Source organism: Cheilinus undulatus, linkage group 1, assembly GCF_018320785.1.
Source record: "Cheilinus undulatus linkage group 1, ASM1832078v1, whole genome shotgun sequence".
Classification (NCBI taxonomy): Eukaryota; Metazoa; Chordata; class Actinopteri; order Labriformes; family Labridae; genus Cheilinus; species Cheilinus undulatus.
In genome coordinates, this window is record NC_054865.1 from 54,641,019 (window position 1) to 54,662,761 (window position 21,743).

The following is a 21,743-nucleotide window of genomic DNA, read 5'->3' on the forward strand; positions in this document are numbered from 1 at the left end:
GTAAACCAAAGAGAGGCTGCTTTAATGTGATGAATGATGTTAAAGCCAGGCATCGTGGGAGAAAACACGTGAGTATTAAAAATGGCTTTATATTCAAGCATAATGTGCATTCTTAATACAAACAATTCACCTGCTTTGTTCTCTCTTCTTTAAATGAAAAAAGCCACACCAGCTATGGAAAATAACCATCTTTCAATCCTCTTTATTACCCACATATGATAAGTAATGATATTAAAGTATAAAAAAAATCTGTCCCCTTTTCTTTTTGATTTGTTTTAAAATTAATATTTGTACTTTTTGTGAAAACCCCTCATAACTGATCAGTGTTGACGTAGCGCCAGGTACGTGTGATCACCTGCATGTGTTCACGTGTCTAACCTGCTGGAGTGGGCAAGCCTGGGTGAAAGAGAGAGGAGCTGATAACTTGATAGGTAGTTTAAACCTGTGGCTCTTCTCTTTATTTCCGCTATAATCTTTACAACAAATTAAACTAAAATGCAGCCAACCTGGCACTGAACCGCTGAAAATCTCCATCAGCTGCTGAATAGCTTAGACTCGTCATATTAGCTGCTGTTGATGCTGTACTTTAATCCTCCTCAGTCTTGGACAGAAACTCTTAAACTTTGTAGTGAGTCCCGTTAGTTAAAAATATCAATCCAACGTTGAAATCTGCGTTGACATCGGTGAGATAATGCTGATGAGTGAGCTAAACAAGGTGTCATTTCTTACATTGTTGTCTAGAATCCTAGACGTGAATCCTGACGCCTACCAACAGGAGAGCATTTAGTGCTTATCTTTGCATCATCATTTAAGAATCCCCTTTTATCCCTTCAGAAAACTAATGTGTAAATTTTATTTATGCTATCACATGCATACCTTAAGTTCTGTCTGAAGGAGAGCCAGTCCATATTGTCCTCCTTTTGATACATCCATAACTGTTAGCTATGATCTAATCCATAAATGTTTATTTTCCTTTTTAACAAGCAAAAGACCGCTACATTCATGGAGTACTTCTGTTGTAGAGTGATTTACACTCTTTGACCCGCCCTCATGGCAACCTGATGCACTCAGCCGCAGAGACAATGGTGAAGTCGGCATACGGTGAGTGGTCGAACTCGGACATGGGTAGTTGGGACTCAACTTGGACAGGGATGAATCATAAACACGGTGTATTTCTGCCAAGTCTGTCACAGTAAAAGCCTGCAATGCTAATCATCACTGAAGAGTTTTATTTTGAAAAACAACTTCAGGAAATGGAGTGTTTCCAGCAGCAACTTGTTATCGCAGTCTCATAAACAGGAGAGACTTAACTCAGAATATGAGCTGTAAGGAATACCCGCAGAGTTAGAAACAGGATTAAAAAACAACAAAATGCTAAAGTAAAGGGGTTTGAATACTTTCTGTTTGCTCTGTATAAATACTTCTAATGCACCTTTAGCAGAATACACATGGCAGACAATAATAATGCTGATATTACCTACCCTTCTGCGTGGCTCCTATAACCTCCCAAAACTCAAACAACGGGCAGAAAGCTCGGACATTACTGGGGTTGTCAAGTGGGAACTTTCCTTCACCAGTGTTTCGACTAATTGGTCCCCTGAGGCCACAGAGAAGTCCCCTTTGCATTTTGCTCAGCAAGATGATGGACGAGTACCAGCTCCTCCATTTTTTAATTTTTACTTAATGGTTTAAAGGTGATAAAATGGTTCAAATTAATGGTTGTTGGCCTTACAGTGCACTCAGATACCATTGTTTTAACTCATTTTCTCTCATTAATCTACACTCAGTACCCCATCATGACCAATGAAAAAAACTGAATTTTAGACATGTGAATGTATTAAAGATGAAATCTAAAATATCACACTGACATCAGCATTCAAACCCTAGTTGAAGCACCTTTAGAAATTACAGCTTCAAGTCTTTGAATGTGGCGCAAGAAGCTTCAAACACCAGGGATGGAGGATTTTCTGCCATTCTTGTCTCTTTGCAAATCCTCTCAAGCTCAGTCATGGGGTGCTGCAGCAGTGGTCTTAGGTCCCAACAGCACCCTGGCATGTTTATAGTGAGACTTATCACTTTGCGGAGCGAACTAGCCCTAGGAAAGAGGCAAACTGAGACCAAGAAGTGAACAGTACTAAAGCAAAGTTTATTAGAATAAACAAAAAACATCACAAAGACAAAATAGCTATAAATCTATCATTTTTCTCATTTTGTTTTCATATGGCATGTTTTCTTCCAGACTTCAATAATAAAGTTGAAAAGTGTAAATCAGTGAGATTTAAACTGTGGAGAATCTGCTAATTTTTAACCTGCCTTTGCCTGTCACAGATATCCCAGAGAGAGTTTTTGGTGAAGAAAATCTCTGGGTTTATTTTATTTTTTTTCCTATTTATAGTCACACATTATTCCACACTGACCCAGTCACACACGCTCACACAAACACACGCAGACCAACACCTCCACTTTGGTCTTCTTGTTGTCCAAACAGGATGCTACACACTTCGTCCAGAGACTTTTTATCTACATGAAGAGTGCTGTTGGGTGGCACCTTCAGGGACTCACAGGTCGACAAATCACTGAAGTCTGTGGGACGAACATGCACACACTGTTATTTATAATTATGTACAATCTGCAGAAGCCAAACTGTTCCCTCCTTTAATTTTTTTCACGTCTGCTCTGGAGATTCCTGGAAACTCAGAGGGGGTTGGGATGGCGGTGGAGGTTAGTGGATCCTTGTTAGCTCCTCCACTATCTTAATGACCTCGTCCACTGTGGCTTCACGCTTCATGCCGCTGCCGTCATCAATCTGAAATTGAACGTCAAACAGTGAGAAACCGGGCCAGAGCTAAATAAGCGCCACGTAACAAGAGGAAATCAACAGTACAGGTACAGACAGGGAGGACGTATTCAGTGGTATAAAGTCATTTATATTTGGTCTTTTTATAGTTTTCCTTACATTTTTAAAGGTTTAGGAGCTCTTGCTATGATTTCTGGTTTTCATCTGCCTTCCTCTCTCCCTCTGGATCTTTAAAGGAGTGTTTCTTAAATAATGATCAGATTAAATACTTCGACTTTTCCTCATCTTTCCATGATTGTAAACTGAATCACTTTGGACTATGAACAAAACAGATGGCATCACTTTTAGCTCAAGCATTTTTGCAGACATTTCTCCCTGCTGTTAAAGAGACCAAGAAGGTTACCAGTGAACCAAGCTCATATTCAGAGTTTTGATTTTGAAATAAATATTCTTATAGTCCTACTTTGTTTGACCAGCGGTACCCAAACTGTGCAAAGTCAAGAACCCCCCAGAAAGCTTCAAATAACACCTCAATATTTTGGATTCTGTTTATCAGCCGGGATTAAGAGGGAAACAGGGAATAGTCATTTTTATGAACTAAAGGTGTACAGGAAAATTAAGCACAGAGAGGGAGAGAAAGCAGAGTCTGCTCATTTATTCATCTGCCAAAAACGATGGTGCCACCTGTTCTGCCATGAAACTCTTTCCCAGTTCTCTTTCAAACGGCACAGGAGCAGCTAATAAAAGCGTCCAAAGGGTCTCTGAAAGTTCAACACTGCTGAAAGCCAGAAACACAAATGGCAGCCGAGTATCCGCTTGCTTCTTCAGCAGATGTTTTTGGGTGAACAGAATGAGCTTGTTGTTGGAGCAGAGGTCCGGGCTCTAATAACAAGCTGCTATTAAACTCACTTTCATATTTGAGTCAATTACAGGTCAACACAAGCTGTGCCAACAGCCTGGCAAAGACAGAGCTGTTGAGCTAGCTTAATGCCTCGGTGCTTAATCTTCTTTTGAGTATGAAGCCATTCAGTGTGTTCACAATGCTGAATAACTCTTTTCATGATTGCAGGATAAAATGAGAATTATCGCCTCGCAGTTTTATGGCTCAGCCAACCGTTGGAGTTCTAGTTTGCATCCATCAGTGTTTCCAACAGAATAACAATGGGACTGTGGCCGCCACGGAGGATGTTTTTGCACATTGAAAACATTTCAATAATAAATTGCCCTTGAAACAAAACAGTGGCATAAACAGGCCAACTTTTAAGAGGAGAACGAGGGGAACTCACTGATAAATAACGGGGTCATTCTCTTGGATTGCTGATGGAAAAAAATAAATCAAATGTAATAAAACATCCCAGGTACTGCTGAGCTCTTACTTTACAAGAATTGGACAGATGTGAGGTAAGAGTGACCTTAATCTCTGTTCACAGAATCTACACATGCTAAATAGTATTAACCTCAGTATTACTGACTTATCGTACCAGAAAAACAATCTGTGTGGAAAGAATAAGCAGCAGGACTAAATCCCAGTCTCCTCTCTGTGAACAGCACAGAAGTTCAGTGATCAGGAAAGCCACTCTGATCCCAGACCCCTCTGGGATCAGAGTGGCCCCCCTCCACCTTTTCTTCTGGCTACTGTTTTAAAGTTTATTCTTTGAAAGTGGACTGTTTGACCCTCATCAAAATATCACTGCCAGACCTTACAATACTTTTAATCTATGTAATGTGACATGGCATTAATCTCTATCATTGTTGGTAAGCGCAGTCCTGTATGGATAGTTATGTATTACAGACAATCCCACCTTGGGGGGTCCCGGACCCCAGGTTGGGAACCAATGATGTAAAGGGTCTAAATACTTGTGTCAATGTTTTCTTGTTTTAAATAAATCTGCACAAATTCTGAAAATTCTGGTCTCAGTCATGATATGCTACTGAGCATAGATTAATGAGGATAAAAATGATTTTTTTTCCAACTGTAGTATCAGGCTTCAACATAGAATTGAAAAGGTGAAGGGAGTCTGAATACTTTTTACTGTATATTCAACTTGATATCTAATGAGCTCATCTGTGAGTCAAAGTAAATATTTCTGACAAATTTGAAGATAAATTGATTGAAAATTTTCTGAAACTAGGATGGGAATCAAGAGAAAAGTTCTACTCCTAGAGATTGTAACTTTTTGGGCCCAAATATGTCATCAATTCTTTATTTAACCTCACCGGAAAAATTTCATCAAAAGCTTATGGCTTAAGGCTTATGGCCAAAATATTGTTTTAGAAGTCAAAGTCACAACTTGACCTTTCACCACATGAATCACATCATTTTCTCCTCCCGCCCAGAGGTCAGAATGGGCCAAATTTCCCTCAGGACATTCCTTTGATGTCTTATTAGAAAAACATATTGGATGGACAGAAAACCCCAAACAGAAAGCCTCCAGTCGTAGCTATCACCAGTGGAGAGGCATCAAAGATTTACAGAAACAGCACAGCTTAGATTTTATCTCTTTCAACATACAGTTTATACAGGGGGGCTGTGGTTGGAGATAAGCTCATACCTGCAGAGTGCTCACGACCTCCTGCATCTTGGCTCGGCCGAGATCCAGGAAGCTCTCAATCAGATCCCCGTCGATGAATCCTGTGGCCTGCTCCGTCTTACGCTCGGTGTGGAAGGACCTCCAGGTGCCACCGAGTCAAGGAAAATCAATTCAAGGCTGCTGCTTCGCCTGAGGATTGCATTTTTCCTACTATATCACATATTTTATCACAGGTGAAGTGGAAAAATATTCAGCATGACGTGGAGGAAGTCAAATAGAAACAGCAGTGCTTGGACAAACAGGCAGCGGGTGTTTTTGGACAATCAGGGTGCTTCATAAGTACAACTGACCCGGGGTGGAACCTACAGCTCATTAAAATGTAAGACCAAAGTTTATATGAAGGTTTTAAAGGAGATTTATCAACCTAAATACACTGAATAGTTCTCTGTATTCACCCTTTTTAAGGTTGAACCCAACAAGAATCATTACAAATTACACAAAATATTTTTTGACATCATTTTATAAAGTTTCTTCAACAGAATTCTCTTAATTTATTAAAAGATGCTGAGCAATGAGCGCTGACCAAAACTACTGGGATTACTTTTAAAGTAATGCCTGAAGACAGAAACACTAATGGATGACATAAATCTGCCTTCCTCTTTAATTAAAGCTTATTAATCACATACAGATGACGCTTTTGTAGAAGATCGACTCAAATCCCTCAGCTCTGGCTATTATAACAGAATTATTGAACAGAAATTACAGCAACACTTGGCTGAAATTTGAATTATTTTACTGAGATATCGCCAGAAGGCCTTCAAGCTAAAGGTAAATATGTCTTCTTTCCTTATTACATTATAGTTTGACTCTTCTCAATAAAGTTGGGGCAAAAAGTAATGTAGTCTTAAAATAGTAAGCAAAGTTTTAACGTATTTATGGTTCAGTTTTCATACCTTATGGCCCCTTTTCACACACGCATGACAGACTATGAAAGCAGACAAGGAAATCCATACAACCTGACTTTATGCTGAGGTCAGACTGCATGTTATAAGCATGTTTATAGCCTGCTATAGCAGACATAGCCTGGCCCTATATGTGGATCATTTTGTCCCATGTAGTGTGTCATACTTAAAGAAAATCAAGGCCACATCTTTGATCCTTCATGCACTCTCAACAGGAAGTCTAGCATGTCTGATTCTTTTTTCCTGCTATAAACCAGAGGTTTTATCAACCAACTGATATATACTACCGCTAAAAGTTTGGGATCACTTGGATTTTTGCTTGTTTTCCATGGAAAAACTCATGACATTAGTCTGAATAGGAAATACAGCAAATGAACTGGACATGCTGACATTGTCAGAGTTAGAAATAATGATTTTAATGAAAAATGTTCTTTAAACTTTGCCTTCATAGAAAAAAAACACCTTTGCAGCAATTACAGCTGTGCAGACCTTTGGCATTCTAGCTGTCTGTTTTTCAAGGTAATCTGATGAGATTTCACCCCATGCTTCCTGAAGAATCTCCCACAAGTTGGATTGGCTTGATGGAGTCTTCCTTCGTAAAGTATGGGTAAGCTTCTCCCACAACAGCTCAATAGGGTTCAGCTCAGAAGACTGTGCTGGCCACTCCATTACAGAATTCTGGCTGAAGGCTTATTCTTTAGATATTTCGTAGACATTTTGGAGGTGTGTTTTGTGTCATTATCCTGTTGTGGGATAAAATTGGCCCTAAGCAAGTGCTGTCCACAGGGTACGGCATGCATGGCAAAATCTTGTGATAGCTTTCCTTCCTCAAGGTCCCTTCCATTCTTTACAAACCTCCTATTCTACCACCTCCAAAGCTCCCCAGGCCGTCACGCTGCCTCCACCTCTCTGACTGACGGTTTAAGCACTGTTCTTGCATCTTTTCATTTGCTCTGTATCTCACAAATGTTCTTCTGTTTGATCCAAAGACCTCAAACTTCGACTCAACTGTGCACAACACCTTCTACGGGTCTTCCAGTGTCCAGTCCTTGTGCTCCCTTATTAGTAAAATGTTTTTTAGCAGTGCAACAGGATTAAGTTGGATTAGCAGCCATACCAGGAGACTGATGCAGAGGATCGACAGTTGCTGATAACTGTTTGTGAACTGCATGATTTTTTTTTTTTTTTTTTGAAAAACAAAGAAATGGGGCAGTGATCCCAAACTTTTGAGTGGAAGTGTATATCGATGGGTTGATTAATGGTCCAATCAGATCAATGGAAAGCCAAAACATTGATCTGATTCAATGCTTCAAGCTACGCTTTTATTTTGAGCGTCTTCAACAAGCTAGCTACAAGTTAGCTAACTAGCGGCAGTGCCTTAAAGTTTTGTGGCTGAGTGAAAGAAGATATCCCCTCCTACTTTGGCTGTGTGGATATATTTCAGACAGACGCTACTGCAGGACGCGTCTCTCCTTAGATTTGTCCATCCATTGTCCATGGATGAAAAGCACTCAACTCATTACAACTGAGGTAGCGTGGGCTGCAGACTCCACTGCTGCATGTCTCCTTTAATACTCTGATTTTATTTTGCTGTCTCACATTACATTTTTAATGAAAATATAAGCAGTCCAAACTTTACGTGGTCCAAGCAGAACAGCTGTTCTCTTTATTCCCCCCACCACCTCCCTCTTGTTATAAGGCTGCTCATCACAAAAGCGTCCTTGGAAATCAAACATTGCTCATAACACCCACATCTGCTGCAGTACTGGGACAAATTCCTGACACTGGTATTGGAACAGGAAATACTTTTATTGTAACAGACAAAAGGATCATGTAGTCTGACCTCTGCATTAAGTGGACTTGTTCCTTGAAAACCTCTTTAAAAATCTCCAGGAGGTAAATGTACGCTGATGTGTGAACATAAGTAAATAAGCTAACTATTCACTGCTCTAACTATTGGTCAGGTTGAGCTTTACATCTTTAAAACTCTTTAGTACTAGCTTGTGTTGTCCTTATTTTGTGCTCCACTGTTGTATTAGTGTTGTCCTTCTACATACCAGGTTGATATGAACTCAGAACCAATCACATTTATGGGATAAGTCGCCACTGAATCGAGTCTTTTCAGTTGTGGAAGTGCATCTGACGCAGACAATCCTTCTATTTAAAGTGCTGTTATTGTTGTTGACTCATTTTCTGGCTTATAGTCTGAGTTTTATATGCACATTACATGGGGGTATCACATGGCAGGGTAGCTATATACAAACTGTTTCATGCATTAGCTGTCTTTAAAACACCTGCAGAGCCATTTAAAGTAGCTATAATCACCGTATCACGTCACTGTCTGGGCTCACTGCCCAAAAGACGACCATAGCTGTCAGCTCCTCTCGTCTCTCTGACAGATGCTAATGTATGTCTGAGCATTAAAAGGATATAAGCTGTGCTCAATCTTGCCCACACTCTTGATGACCTTGTTGAGACGGTTCTGCAGGTCCAGGAGGAGACTGTACCAACCCTCGGACAGGGACGTCACCAGGCCTAAAACACACACACACACATCAGTCAACAGCACAGCTCCATTCTTAGGAGGTGTGACACTGAAAACAGACATCTCCCTTCAGCAGATGGTTGATGCTTTTTATTTCTCATCAGCATAAATAAAGGAAAAGGTTTCAGGACCAGATTTTAAAATAGAACTCTTGGAAAAAAAATCCCATTTTTTACCTGTGCCAGCCTGTCAAGTCTCAGTTTATATTCATGTCTATCCAGACTAAAATAATACACACACAGAAGACTGAAGAAGTTCAGCAGGAAGACTATAAGCATATTTTTTAGGAAAAATGGTTCTTATCCTCTCGTTGACATCTAGGATTGCAGTTCATACTTCAAATGACAATATCTGGTGTTGAAAAAAGAAGCCAAAGCAAAAGTGAAAAATCTGCCCTTTTTGGAGTGTCCAAAAGCCAAAGAATCCCCATTAGGTCCCATTTTAAATGGCCATTTCTGACACCAGAAGGTACTAGGTTTGCAGTCTGGTGTGACAACAAATGTGGTCTGAATAGCTTATTTCTTCTGAGGTAAATGCCTTAAAGTTGTTTTTTTTTTGTATGCAAAGCTAAGACATGACTTGGTTTAAATTAGGGATGCAGAATATTGGATTCTTGCCAATCAACTGTCATGCCTATATTCACAAATAAATTCAAGCCAATATGTGTATTGATACAGATATTTACAAGAAGTTTAAACCTAAAACATTTGTGTACATGTCTGATAAATGCTAAATAAATAAATGAGTTAAAAGGCGCATTATCTAAGATAAAAAGTCAACTTTGTAAGTCCTAAAGGTCAAGCTCCAAAATTAAAAGCCAAAATAAGGTTTTAAAAAGGCGAACATATGAGATAGAGAGTAAAAATCATGAGTTTAAAGGTCAAGATAGGAGAAAATATTCAAAATTGTGACTCTAAAAGGTCAAAATATGAGATAAAATTCTTGATCGGGAGTTTAAAAAGTGAAAATGTGGGATTAAAAGTCAAAGTTAGGAGTTTAAAAGGTCAAGATATGATTTTTAAAAAATGTGAATACAAAAGGTCACAATATGAGAGAAAAGGTCAAAAGTATGAATTTAAAAGGTCAAAATATGAAATATAAAGTCAAAATCAAAAATTGAAGTCATAATTTTAAAATGCAAAATGGAAATATGACATGAAAACACAAGTTAATTTCTTTCTCTCATTCCTGACTTTTAATGTAATTTCTACTCTCTACTTTTTCAGATTTTTTTTAACTGAACAAGTTTTTTTTTTTTTTTTTTAATCTTCATGGTTAAATTTACATTTTAATACTGGAGGAGATATGCAGACCTCATGGCCGCGGACCAGCTCTAATAAAGATATGATATGATCTTATGGGCTGGATAAAACTGTACTGAGAGCCAGATTTGGACCCCGGGCCTTGAGTTTGACACCTGTGTTCAAGATACATTACTAGATACACTTAAAACTGTAAGATTACTAGGTAATTAGGTCCCAATAAAAGTGTTTAAGACTGGTATTTTGAAACACATTTCAACCTGAAGAAACATTGCACCCTCTGCAATTTGAAAATTGCAGCTGAGACTTAATCAAGAGATTTACTGCCTGGCCTTAATTTACAGCTAATAAAGGATATCCTCATCCTTACTCTTTTGCCTTTAAAGTCAGCTTTAGGTACTAAAGTTTTAACTACATTTTAAACTTATCAGCTCATCCACACATAGAGAAACTTGTTGAAGAGTTTCCAAAGCCCTACCTAAGACAGTGCCTGTAGAAGAATAGGGCAGGCAGACAGCACAATGACATATTGCTCCTGGCCTCAGTTTCTGCAAGGAGGGAGGCATAAAAGCTTTATAATAAACAGACTAAAAGATCATTAGTCTAACTGCAGTCACCCTCCTGCAAGTCTTACCCACATATTCTGGGACTATGTGAAGATTAAAGTAGTCTGATTTAAATACTTCAATAATTCAGCACCACTCCAAAAGATTGTATTTTAAAAGTCATATCCCCATAAACCATAAAAGCCACAGAGCTCTAAAGCAGTATCACCCTTTTTTTTAAGCTAAAAATGCTTCTTCTGTGACAGCGAGTGCATTATTGTGATGCTCTGGGGAAATAATCTGCACTGGAATTGACAGCCCACACAAAAAGACACAAACTGGTGTACAGAAGGCTGCACTGAATCATACTGCAGAGCTTATTTCCCTGAAAGTGAACTTATGAAAGTGTGAAGGGGTTTCAGCATCAACTCAGAAAAACTGGAACAGTGGTGGTACAAAACAGGACTAAATTATCTCCTGAAGACGGTCTCTAATTACAGCATCTCACAGTAAATAAATACATCAAGTATAAAAACACAGAGACACCTATTCTGAGATGAATGTATGGTATATCCTCTGTCTACTGTAACAGCAGAGAAGGTTAAATTGGGTTTCTAGGAAGCTTGTCCACTAGTCTGTTCTGAGTGAAGTAATAACGCAGTGGCTGCTTCTTTCATAAACATCTCATCTGCACTTCTGAAGAGTGGTAGATCAGCGGAGATCTCATTCTTTATTTCACTAAAGTCTGTTATGTTTTTAGTAGGTCTTTACTGTAATATGTAAACTCATTTCCTGTTTAACTTTTCTCACACTCTTCTGACAAATCACAGAAGGTGCTGAGGTGAAATAACATGCTGTGTGTCGGCGCCGTGCCAACACGCAGTGTAAATTACTGCTGCGTCCAAATTATGTTCTCTCTGTGCTTTTCATCTCTGCCATCATTACTGCCAGGCTGAAAGTTACTAGTTTAAATCTGAGTAATGAGGCATAAAACTATCAATCCTCCTCTTTTCTTCTCGCCTTCTCGGATGGAAACGTTAGTTCAGAATAAATGGTTATGACAAAAGTTTGTGTATTCCCTAATTGGTCTGAGGTCTCCTCTCTGCAGGAAGCTGATTATCAGGAAAAGTAGACATGGAGCTGACTTTATGCAGTGATACGGCCTGAAACTGTAAAAGTGCTGGGAAACGGTCGCCTGTTTGTCACTGAGTGTCAGGTTTATTCTCCTCTGTTTGCTGATGGAAAGTCAATGCTTGAGGAAAACTTTTGCCAGGAAATCCCGAATGAGTATGCCTGAAACAAAAGTTAAATGGGTTCATTTGAAGCGAGGGTTGTCATGAAAACCATTCTAAACTTAGCTATGATACTAGTAAAAACAAACTATAATGTTACCTGTTTTGTCCCAGCTTTACAAAAAGTTTTTGTTCTACGGATGAGGATTAAGTTATTATTCATCCGTAAGGTGAGTCATAAAGGACCATTTATTGACTTGATTCTGAGGATTTCCACCTTTTATTGGGGGAAAATGTGAACAAATCGCTGCACCAGAGAAGGAAGTTTAGTTTTCATGATGACGCCATATATCTGACGCACCTCTGTCCTGCATCCAGATGTAATTGCATTTACATCCGAACCGGGGCAGAGTCCACTTGAATTTGCCTGAGACCACCTCCCAAGGTAGGCTGAGCATGGTGCCCGGTCTCGGGAATTCACACTAACCAAAACAAACCAGACTGGGCTCAAGGGCCCCTAGTGTGAAAGCACCCTTAGGTGGATGAACACAAGTTGGAGTCAGTGAGACAAGATGCAAAGGCAATAAAAGTCTCCTTTCACCTTAAAAACTGCTGTATCTGCGCAGCGAGAGCCCATTTAATCCTCTGAGCTGCACATAGATGTCCAGATATGAAGAACGACGTTGCTGGCATCTTAAAAAATGATTTTAAATCATCCATGGCTGCAGGATGGACTTTTTTGCCAGGTTAAAACAAAAACAATCTACGCTCAGGTCATGACCCGAGTAGTTGCCATGGTAACTTCTTCTTCTTTCTCCTCCTTGGCGGGGTTGTAAACCAGCTACGCCTACCGCCACCTGCTGTATCAGACTGATTAAAGACACTAGTGTGCCTGGGCATGGATCCATGTTGCTAGTGTGAAAGCAAGCCAGCAGGGGGAAGGGGGAGGAATCGCACTGCAGCGTGGTTTGAAACAACAGGAACTAATGTGAAAGCGGCCTTAGACATGAGTGGCAGCACCCTAACAAACACTGCAATCTGAAATGCCTTTCATTGGTTGGTCAAATCAGTGAAAATGCCATATCTATGACAATATTTTGGTTAGGTTGGACGTTAAGCACTACTAAGTTAAGTTCAAACTTACATCTCCTTGGTGCAACCAGTCACACAACTGAAGTGACATCTAAACTAGTTTCAGCATTAGTGTGGGCTTTATGGCTTAACTTAAAACAAACTGCAGAGCACCAAGATCTTTAATTTCTTGTTTACAAAGGCCAATATTGCAGGCAAACTTCAGATTTCTTTCTAAACTGACTGGACATATTGTAAATGCTCAGTGCCAAAACATTACCAATGTATTTGTGCAATTGAAATAGTCCCCCCTTCTCTTCCCTCAGGAAGCAATAAAAACATAACCTGAATACCAAAAGAACATGAAAATGTCAGCATTTGTTATGCTGTGAATTTGCATCTCTCTATAACTTGGGGTTCAAATCTGACTGAAGATCTGTAGCTATTCAGAACCTTTTAAAAACAACAGTTTATAAAAACACAGAAATGAAACTTTAAAGACACATTAAAAGGAAAGAAAGTACATTTTGACACCCTAACTGAGAACTTTTTAAAGAGTTTTTCTGTTTTTGACCAGAATTTGAGGCTTTTTTGGAGGATTATCCTTGGCAACAGAGACACTACTTTAGAAAAATAATACTGCTGCAGCGTTTTTAAAATGTTGACTTTCACCACAGTGGGCTCTACAAACTGTAGTCTCTTTATCTCCATTGAATCAAGCTGAAGGCAGAACTCTCAGAAGTGGGTGGATATTGCAAAAGAAATCCACAACTGTCTGTTTGTTTGGACAGAACTAAAGATAGAGAAGAATAAATGTTTTCTAAAACTGATTGAAGCAACCTTTTGGGAAAACTTTGCTCATGGCTAGATGAAAAGTTTGAGCTGTTTTTTTATACCTCAGTTAGTTTAGCTTAGCAGAAAGACTGGACGTGGAGGAAAAGAGTGAACCTAGCGGTCATTATATCCTGTTTTTAAAGGCTGCTGAAGGGGGGAGGGGTCTTCATATGCATATTCAGGTGATCATGACTCTCTCTCTCGTTCTCTCTCTCAGCAGCCACTAAAACATCAGCTCCACTCACTATTTTTCTCCCTCTATGACGCCATTTAGCCTACTTTGATTTACATTGAGAGTAATGTCTTCATGATTTCCTCCTCAAAAAAGTGCTATCATTTTTATACTACAAAGATCTAACAGGAGACAAATTCACAGAAACAGGCAGAGGACTGCTGAAGCTGCAGGATGTCAGACTACCCAGAGGACCAAAACATGGTGGCCTCCTGGTGAGTGCAACTTCAAATTTTAGCAAAATGCAGATATCTAGAGAAGTTTTCTTTTCTATTACACCTATATGAGACACAAATATCTACCTAATAAGATTACCTTGTTTTATCATGTCAGGTTCCTTTTTAAGACCTAACAATCCTGTATTTCCTCCCAAGTTTATTAAAAAGTAAAAGAGTCACAAATGGATTTTATCTACGGTCAGAGCTCAGCTAGCTGTTTCCTCTTGTGTTTAGTCTCTGTGCCAAACTAAGCTAACTGCCAACTGACTGTACCCTCACAGAAAAGATTAAATATACAGGGATGAGGGATTCACAGGATAATTAACGGCTCTTTCTACCCAGTTCTCCACAACACAGCAGACATTTGTTTCCAAAGTTTTGCACCAGTCCTTTAAAAAGTTAATTAAAACACTTGAGGGTGTATTGTATCTTGTTTTTGTGGTTGTGAAGATGCTGATGAGCCACAGCAACAGTTTTACCTTCAGCCGTATTTGTGTAAATGCTTGAGTGGGTGTTAAATTGTCCGTGTGCCTACCAATCATGCCGTTAACGGTGCCGAAGAGCACCGAGCCCTGGGTGGGCGTGGAGCTCTCGCCCAGATTCTGCAGCACCAGTGAGCCGTGGCAGAAGACGTTCACAAACTCCCCCAGGTGGAAGACCCCCACCTCCTGCAGGTGCTGCCGCTCCTCGTCCGTGGTGGCCGCGCTGACCGCGGGGAGGACGGTGGGAGAGAAATAGAAAGAGGGGAGAGGAAGAGATTAAAAACACTGGAGGATAAAGAACGGTAATATGAGAGCAAATGGACAGAGAAGAGATCAAAATGGAGTGGGGGAACAAAAAGATGTCAAAAGCAAAGTTAGAAATGTTCGGGGGTGAGAGAGATCGATTAAGCAAAGAACAAACAAGAGGGCCAGAGATATCAAGAGCGCTGGAAAAGGTCAGACAGTAATAGAGAGGTAATGGAAAAAAGAGTGAGGAAAAGCAGAGAGCACACCAGGAAGAGAGATGCAACACAAAAATAAAGGTCACAAGTACTGAGTGGTCCGACCTGATGTATTAGAGGGATAATAAGCAGTGGCGTTAATGCAACACATTCGCTTTCAGACCGCATCTTTCTTCCTTTTCCATGAAATCAACACTTGTCTAATAGAAAATGACTAAAATGGGAAAAGCAGCCAGGCGGCTAAAAGCTCACCGGCGGGATGACTCATAATTTCCAAAACAGATGCAAGGACAATGCTGTTATAGCACAATGCTTTCGATGATGATGAGCTGGAAATGTATCCTAAGACTCCAAGTAATGACATAACAGTGATTCGAGAGGAAAATATCAGATGATTCAGAAACTTTTGGGTTTATGGCTATGGTGAAGTATCTGATGGGGCCAGAACAAGTACGGCAAAGGTTGAAATTCATGTGCAGAACATCCCACTGCAGCTCTTCATTTACATACAATAAAGACGTGATGTCCCCCCCTTACCTGTCCTTCTGGCACACAAACAGATTGAAGGCGTTCTCTGCCCCCAGGAAGTTGTCATCATCCAGGATTTCCACGGCACTCATCCAGTTAGGATTGAAGTCACGTGCAATCTGACAAAAAAAAACAAGAAATGTGTTAAATGGGGCTGTAAACAACACGGAGGCTGAGGCCTGCCCCGTTCTAGTCTCCAAGCAATATTGTATCATCCATGAGAAGGGGTAGCTGCTGGGTCAAACTAGCACTGAATCCAACATATTTTGGCACATTAACATGAGGAAAAGACTTTTAAAAATCCTTAATGATGCTTACGTCCCCATAAGATGTGCATCCACAGAACATCTGTGGCATTTCTGTGCATTTGGTGAAGAAAAATAAACACTGCTTTGCATCCTGATCATATTTGAAAAAACAGAGTGTAAACTCAAGCATTCAGCAGCAGCTCACTGCCTCAAATATCCCCAAGAATATTGAAAATAAAGTTTATAGAAGTATGGAAAAACACAGAATCTGCCAGTTGAAGAGCTTAGCATTTTATGGGGAAACTCCTGTTACTAGACAAAGATAAACACTAACCACTCACTTCTTTAGGTATATCCATTTTAACTGCTCGTTACTACAAACATACAATCAGCCTTTCACATGGTAGTAGACAATGCATTTAGGCAGGCAGACATTCAAGATGATCTGATGAAGCTTAAACTGAGCATCGGGACAGGAAGGAAAGGGGATTTAATTGAGTGTTAACCCTCTGAGCACCCAGCTGTTTTTTGACCATTTTGTCTCACCAGGACTTTCTGTCTTAGAAAGCTTGTAAAACATCAACCCTCTGGTGCACAGTCAAGCTCTAAACATCCTTTTCTACAGGACAACCTGGGCGTTCAGAATATGTGTGCTGCAGCAATGGCATTTATATTCAAAAAACATTATGGGACATTGAAAAGGAAAGGAAAATATAATCACAAATTAAAACTCAAAGATTTGTATGTATTTAGCAAGTAAACCTTAAGTTTTTTTTGCACAAATTCTTGCTCCCATCTCTTGGGAACCAGAAAGTAAAAAAAGAAAAAAAGAAAAAAAAAAATCCTCGCACTTTTGGAAATTTCAGTCTTTATTCAAAGTAGTTCCTGTCTGCAAGAGGACCACCTAAAAGCCCTATATAATAGTAGTGAGAAGAGTTTAGAGAGTAGCAGAAATGGGTGATAAGTGGTAAAATGGGTTGTGGAGTGGCACAAAGGGACAGAAATTGGCAGAAAAACTAATGAAAAGGGTTAAAAATGGCAAAAATGGATAAAAGAGTAGCACAAAGGTGATAAAACATGAAGTGAAAATGGTTTCGAAAGGGGTTTAAATCTTGCAAAAATTGGTTACAGGAGCAAAAGAGGTTAAAAGTGTCAAAAATGAGTTACTACTGGTGTTAAATCACAATTGGGGAGGGCCCATTCTCTGGGATTTTCAGGGGCCCAGCCAATTCTGTTGTCAGGCCTGTCTCCTTGTTGCCATTAAGGATAATAGGGATAGATCTCATTGGTAATGACTTCAAATGCCCTGTGTTTCAAAAGAAAATACAAATACTACTCAAATAATATTTTAATCAGACCAAAATATTTATTTAATTTTTGTGTATTTGAAAGTCCAGCCCCCAGAGTTTCTGCTGAGACAAAAGCTGGCCCTTGTGCAAATGTACTTGAAGACCCTTGGTGTAGGAGATTGTGTCAAAGACTGCAGAGCGGTCGAGGAGAAGGCTGATGTGTCCAGAATCACCTGCTAGGAGCTGGTCATCAGTGATTTTGATGAGGGTAGTCTCAATGCGGTGGTATATTTTAAGCTACGTTTACCTGACAAGTCCAGATAAACATCTCATTTTAAACTAGAAATGGCAAAAAATAAAGGCCTTAACTGGTACAAATATAGCAGTATTCTAATGGAGAAGTCAAAGTTTACTTGTTAAGTGAGGTAAAATAAGACCTTCTCTTTATATTAGTTAGTAAATCTCATTTCAGGGCACTCAATTACTACATTTTGCTTTATCTAATGGGAAATTTTTAAATTTTGGTAAAGCAGGCCTTAACTTTTTAATATTTAAAGTAAGATTTTTATCTGGACTTGTTATCTGTAACTAGTGAACTTAGATAATTTTGACAGGAAATAAGACAACTACACTTGCTTAGATTTGATATTTTGCAGTGCAGGGGAAGAGGAGAAGTTTTCTGCATACAAAATTTACAAGCTCCCCATTTTTTATTAATGATTCATTTTAGCCTACAAGTTTTTAGTTGTGAAAAATCCATGTAAACAACAAAAATCAGGATTTGTGTACTGAGAGAAAATGGGAAAAAAAAGCCTATACTCTCTAAACTATTTACAAGTTGTTTTGTGTTCTCAGGGAAACTTTCCTGATAAAAGCACGGCTCTAAAAGGTGAACCGACACCAACGCCATTATTCGCACTTCATATTGGATACTATAATTGCTGTGCCTTTATTGTATTTACCCTTATTCATTATTTGACAACTTGTTTATCTCTTATTTATTCAGTTCGTGTAATATTTCAACAGTGTTGTGCATTTACTGAAATACACAGTGTATGTCAATATTAAAACTGGCTTGCAAATTTCCCTGTATTGATAGTCTTCTCTTATTTTTCATAAATGAGCCCACTTTGCTGCGTCTGAGATGAACACAACTCTCCTTTCTGTATGTTGCTGGAGCCAGAGGAAAACCCATCTTATCCCAGCATAAGGTGACACTGTGTTATAGTTACAAATGCCTTCTTCTAATCTCAGATTCTGTGGCATTTTGAGTCATGTTTTGTTTATGAATAAATTCAGAAAGTCCTTTTCCAGCCCTTCTCCCCACCACTTATCACAGTGAGCACAGCGCCACAGCATGTGCTCAACAGTGTGCGTGACTCGTCCTCAAATCTCTTCATCTTTCCGCCTCAAATCAATTTGAACACTCGGCTCTCCAAAAGGCTGGGAGGTATATGTCTGCCACAATGCTCGGCAGAGAGGGAGAAAAACATTTACACACCAAAGAGATATTAAGTGCGGATAAACAGACACGGACCAAATATTTGTTTGATGTATGATGGTATCTCAGTATGTAAAAATAAAAAAGTGAAAACACTGATTTGTGCTTGTATGGACCCTTTGGGTGTAAAGCGACCCATTTAATGGTAACTTTTGACCTCAAGAGGTAATAAACTCTTCAATCATCTTCATAACTCACCTCTTCAAAGTTGCCCTCCATGGGTTTGTAGGCCAGCAGCAAGACAGACCGCATCAAGTCTCCCACCAGGATGAAATCTCCTTTGGTCTTCAGGTACAGAGCCATGATGTTGTTGTAGTGGTTGCACTCGGTTCTTAGCTCTTTCTCAGCCGTCCATTCATAGAGACGGACCTGAAACAAACATGGGAGATGAGTAATCTTTGTTTTCACACAGGCTGTCAGGAGAAAGAGGATCAGCAATTAGCCCTAGTAGTGTTTGATGAGCTAGCAGACACTTTAGCTTTACGCCACGGTCGCTCAAGAGGAGATGAGCCTGAGTGAGACTGAAGCGCTGATTAACCGACAGAGGCATCAGCTGCCACATCACATCAAGAATTAACGGCTAATTACACCGCCGTTCACACTGACTGCACCTTCTAACAATCCTTAAAATGGTTCTGGGGTAGGACAGTGATGGAGCCAGGGGTGGCTGATCCTTAAATCTGTTGGTGCTCTGCTTGTTGTTAGAAAGGTGTCAAGAACATCTTGGAGAAGGTTCAGATCCAACCTCTAGGGGATGTAGAGCTTTATGTCTAAACCTGATCACTGAAATCGAAGGAAATCAAAACACAGTGTTTTCAATGTGTTGTTTTTCATGGGATTAATCTTTCATCATTTAGCTTTCTTTAATAGGATACTTTGATATGTCTTACCACCCTTTTACTCCCAGTGTTTTGTTCAAAAGACATATTATATTACAGTGTTAATTTTAGTTTTTATCTGTTTTATGTTTCAGTATTTTATCTAATGTTGCCTCTGAATTCTTAAACGTTAAGTACCTGGAACAGAATCATGATTAGAAGCACTTAAAGAAGACTGAAAGTAAAAACCTTGAGTAGGGCTGAACGATTTGCAAAAATAATCTAATGGCAATTTTTCCCCCCAGTATTGCAATTGCAAGTTAATATGCGGCGTGTCATTTATGAGCACAAAGCAGACACAAGCAATATTTATTTATAGGGGTACGAGGGAAAAAGTTCACAAGTCGGGACTTAAAGGGGACACACTGAACCCTTTTAAGACAAGTTTATATTGCTCTCAGAGGTCCCCAAAACATGTCTGTGAAGTTTGAATTATAGGATTTTTGACTGTCTAAAAACTCCTCTGTTTCAGCCCTTCTCAGAATGAGTTGTTTCTGTGTCTGTGGCTTTAAATAGTAATTAGCAGTCTGACTCCGCCCCTGACCCCACCCCTCTCAGGAAATGGATGTGGCACTCCTGATGTTACAATGTTACAGACACTTTTACCCAAAGTTAAGGACCTGACTGGAAGTAAGATAGGAGAGGAGCGTGGAACTTTCTTCCAAGCGGGGAGGGCCAACCAAACCTGCGGGCGGGTGCTTAAGCCTGATTTATGCTTCTGCGTCGGACGCCGTTGACGCATGTCATTGTTGACCATTCGAAGTTCTGCGTCAAGGGAACGTGTGCAATTCACCACCATGCCGCTAGGGGGGTGTGGCTGTGTGTGTGTGTGTGTGTGTGGTTTCAGAGGTGTCACATCCGAATCCTTGTTTATCTTCCGGTCATGACCGAGGTGGAGCGTGTGTGTTTGGAGATGGAGCTCATCAATATCAGTGAACAAATTCTTCTGTTGCAAATGTTTAAGCACAGGTGACAGGGAAGACGTTTGCGGAGTTGGTCTGTACGACCACTAAACGAGTCCAGGCTGAGAATGGGTGAATTTACCACATTTGTTTGCCCACTGAGGGACCTGGATGAAGAAATGACATTTTGATTAGACCAATCACAGCCCTTGCAGTCCGCGGTGCCACAACGCGTAGTTAGGATTTTTTGGAGGTGCGCTGCAGGCTAGGGGTCCGCGTCGACCAGAGGGCTACGCGCAGCTACGCCGTCGACGCAACGCAGAAGCATAAATCAGGCTTTACTCCCCATATGACACCATGAGGGGAAAATCTGAGAACGGCTTGTTTCAGCCCACATTGTCTGAAAGGTGGAGAAAGAGAGGGAGGAAGGGAATGGATTTTTCTGGTATTTGAGGGGATTGTGGACAGGCCAGGGCTAGATATTTTTGTTAGAAAAGGCTGAAAAGTGATTTTTGCATAATACGTCCCCTTTAATGACCAGCAGACATCGTCTTTTATCCCCTCTGTGTTCTGTCCGTAAGAGAAGCTAACGCTAACATGAGCACTTTAAGGAGATTATAAAAGGTTATGATACAACGCAGCCTATTTGCTGACAGATGAATTTAACTGACCGCGGGAGTTGAAGCTGTGAGGGAGGACAGAGCAGAGACACTCAGCAGCACCACTTCACTACCAACAGCATTTGTGTACTGCTGTAAAATTATCAGAAAATAGCCTTTTCTGTGTCGCGTTGTGTGCTTCTCTACTTGTATTTCCCAGAGCTGCATTGCTCCTCTGTCCCCAGTAGCATGTCTCTATATATCAGTCAGCTGCACACTAGCGCTTCTCCCTATATCTGCCCCCTGTTCAGCGGCGTGTTGGAGGGGGTCGACTCACCGACCAAGGTGATCTTGGTCGGATGGAATCTTTTTGACTAAAAATCAACCAAACGAAAAGAAGCTGTCAGCCCTACTAAACAGAGATAAAGTTAGCAACTTTTGTGCAGCAAACTGTAAAAATTGAAAGTTGTGTGACATTTCTTGGGGCTGAATTTTGTGATTTAATGTACAGCTATGAAATGTCAAATGTTATAGGTCAAAGACTTTTTTTGGCCATAAATGCCAATATATTTTTCAGCCCTTATTGGGGAGGAAGGGTGCATGGTTGGAGACACTCGGTGAGGGGC

At 40.1% G+C, this 21,743-nt stretch overlaps 1 protein-coding gene across 1 annotated transcript in view; it reads right to left on the minus strand.

Annotated features, from left to right (window-relative positions):
- Positions 1-2,125: 2,125 nt before the first annotated feature.
- ddb1 (damage-specific DNA binding protein 1) overlaps positions 2,126-21,743 on the minus strand; it is a 99,807-nt gene continuing 80,189 nt past the window's right edge. Inside the window, exons 22-27 of the mRNA XM_041785374.1 lie at positions 18,937-19,107; positions 15,710-15,819; positions 14,765-14,934; positions 8,723-8,825; positions 5,350-5,473; positions 2,126-2,806 (exon numbers count right to left, since the gene is read on the minus strand). Of these exons, the coding sequence (XP_041641308.1) occupies positions 2,723-2,806; positions 5,350-5,473; positions 8,723-8,825; positions 14,765-14,934; positions 15,710-15,819; positions 18,937-19,107 (762 nt within the window). The 3' untranslated portion in view covers positions 2,126-2,722. The remainder of the gene's footprint in view (positions 2,807-5,349; positions 5,474-8,722; positions 8,826-14,764; positions 14,935-15,709; positions 15,820-18,936; positions 19,108-21,743) is intronic.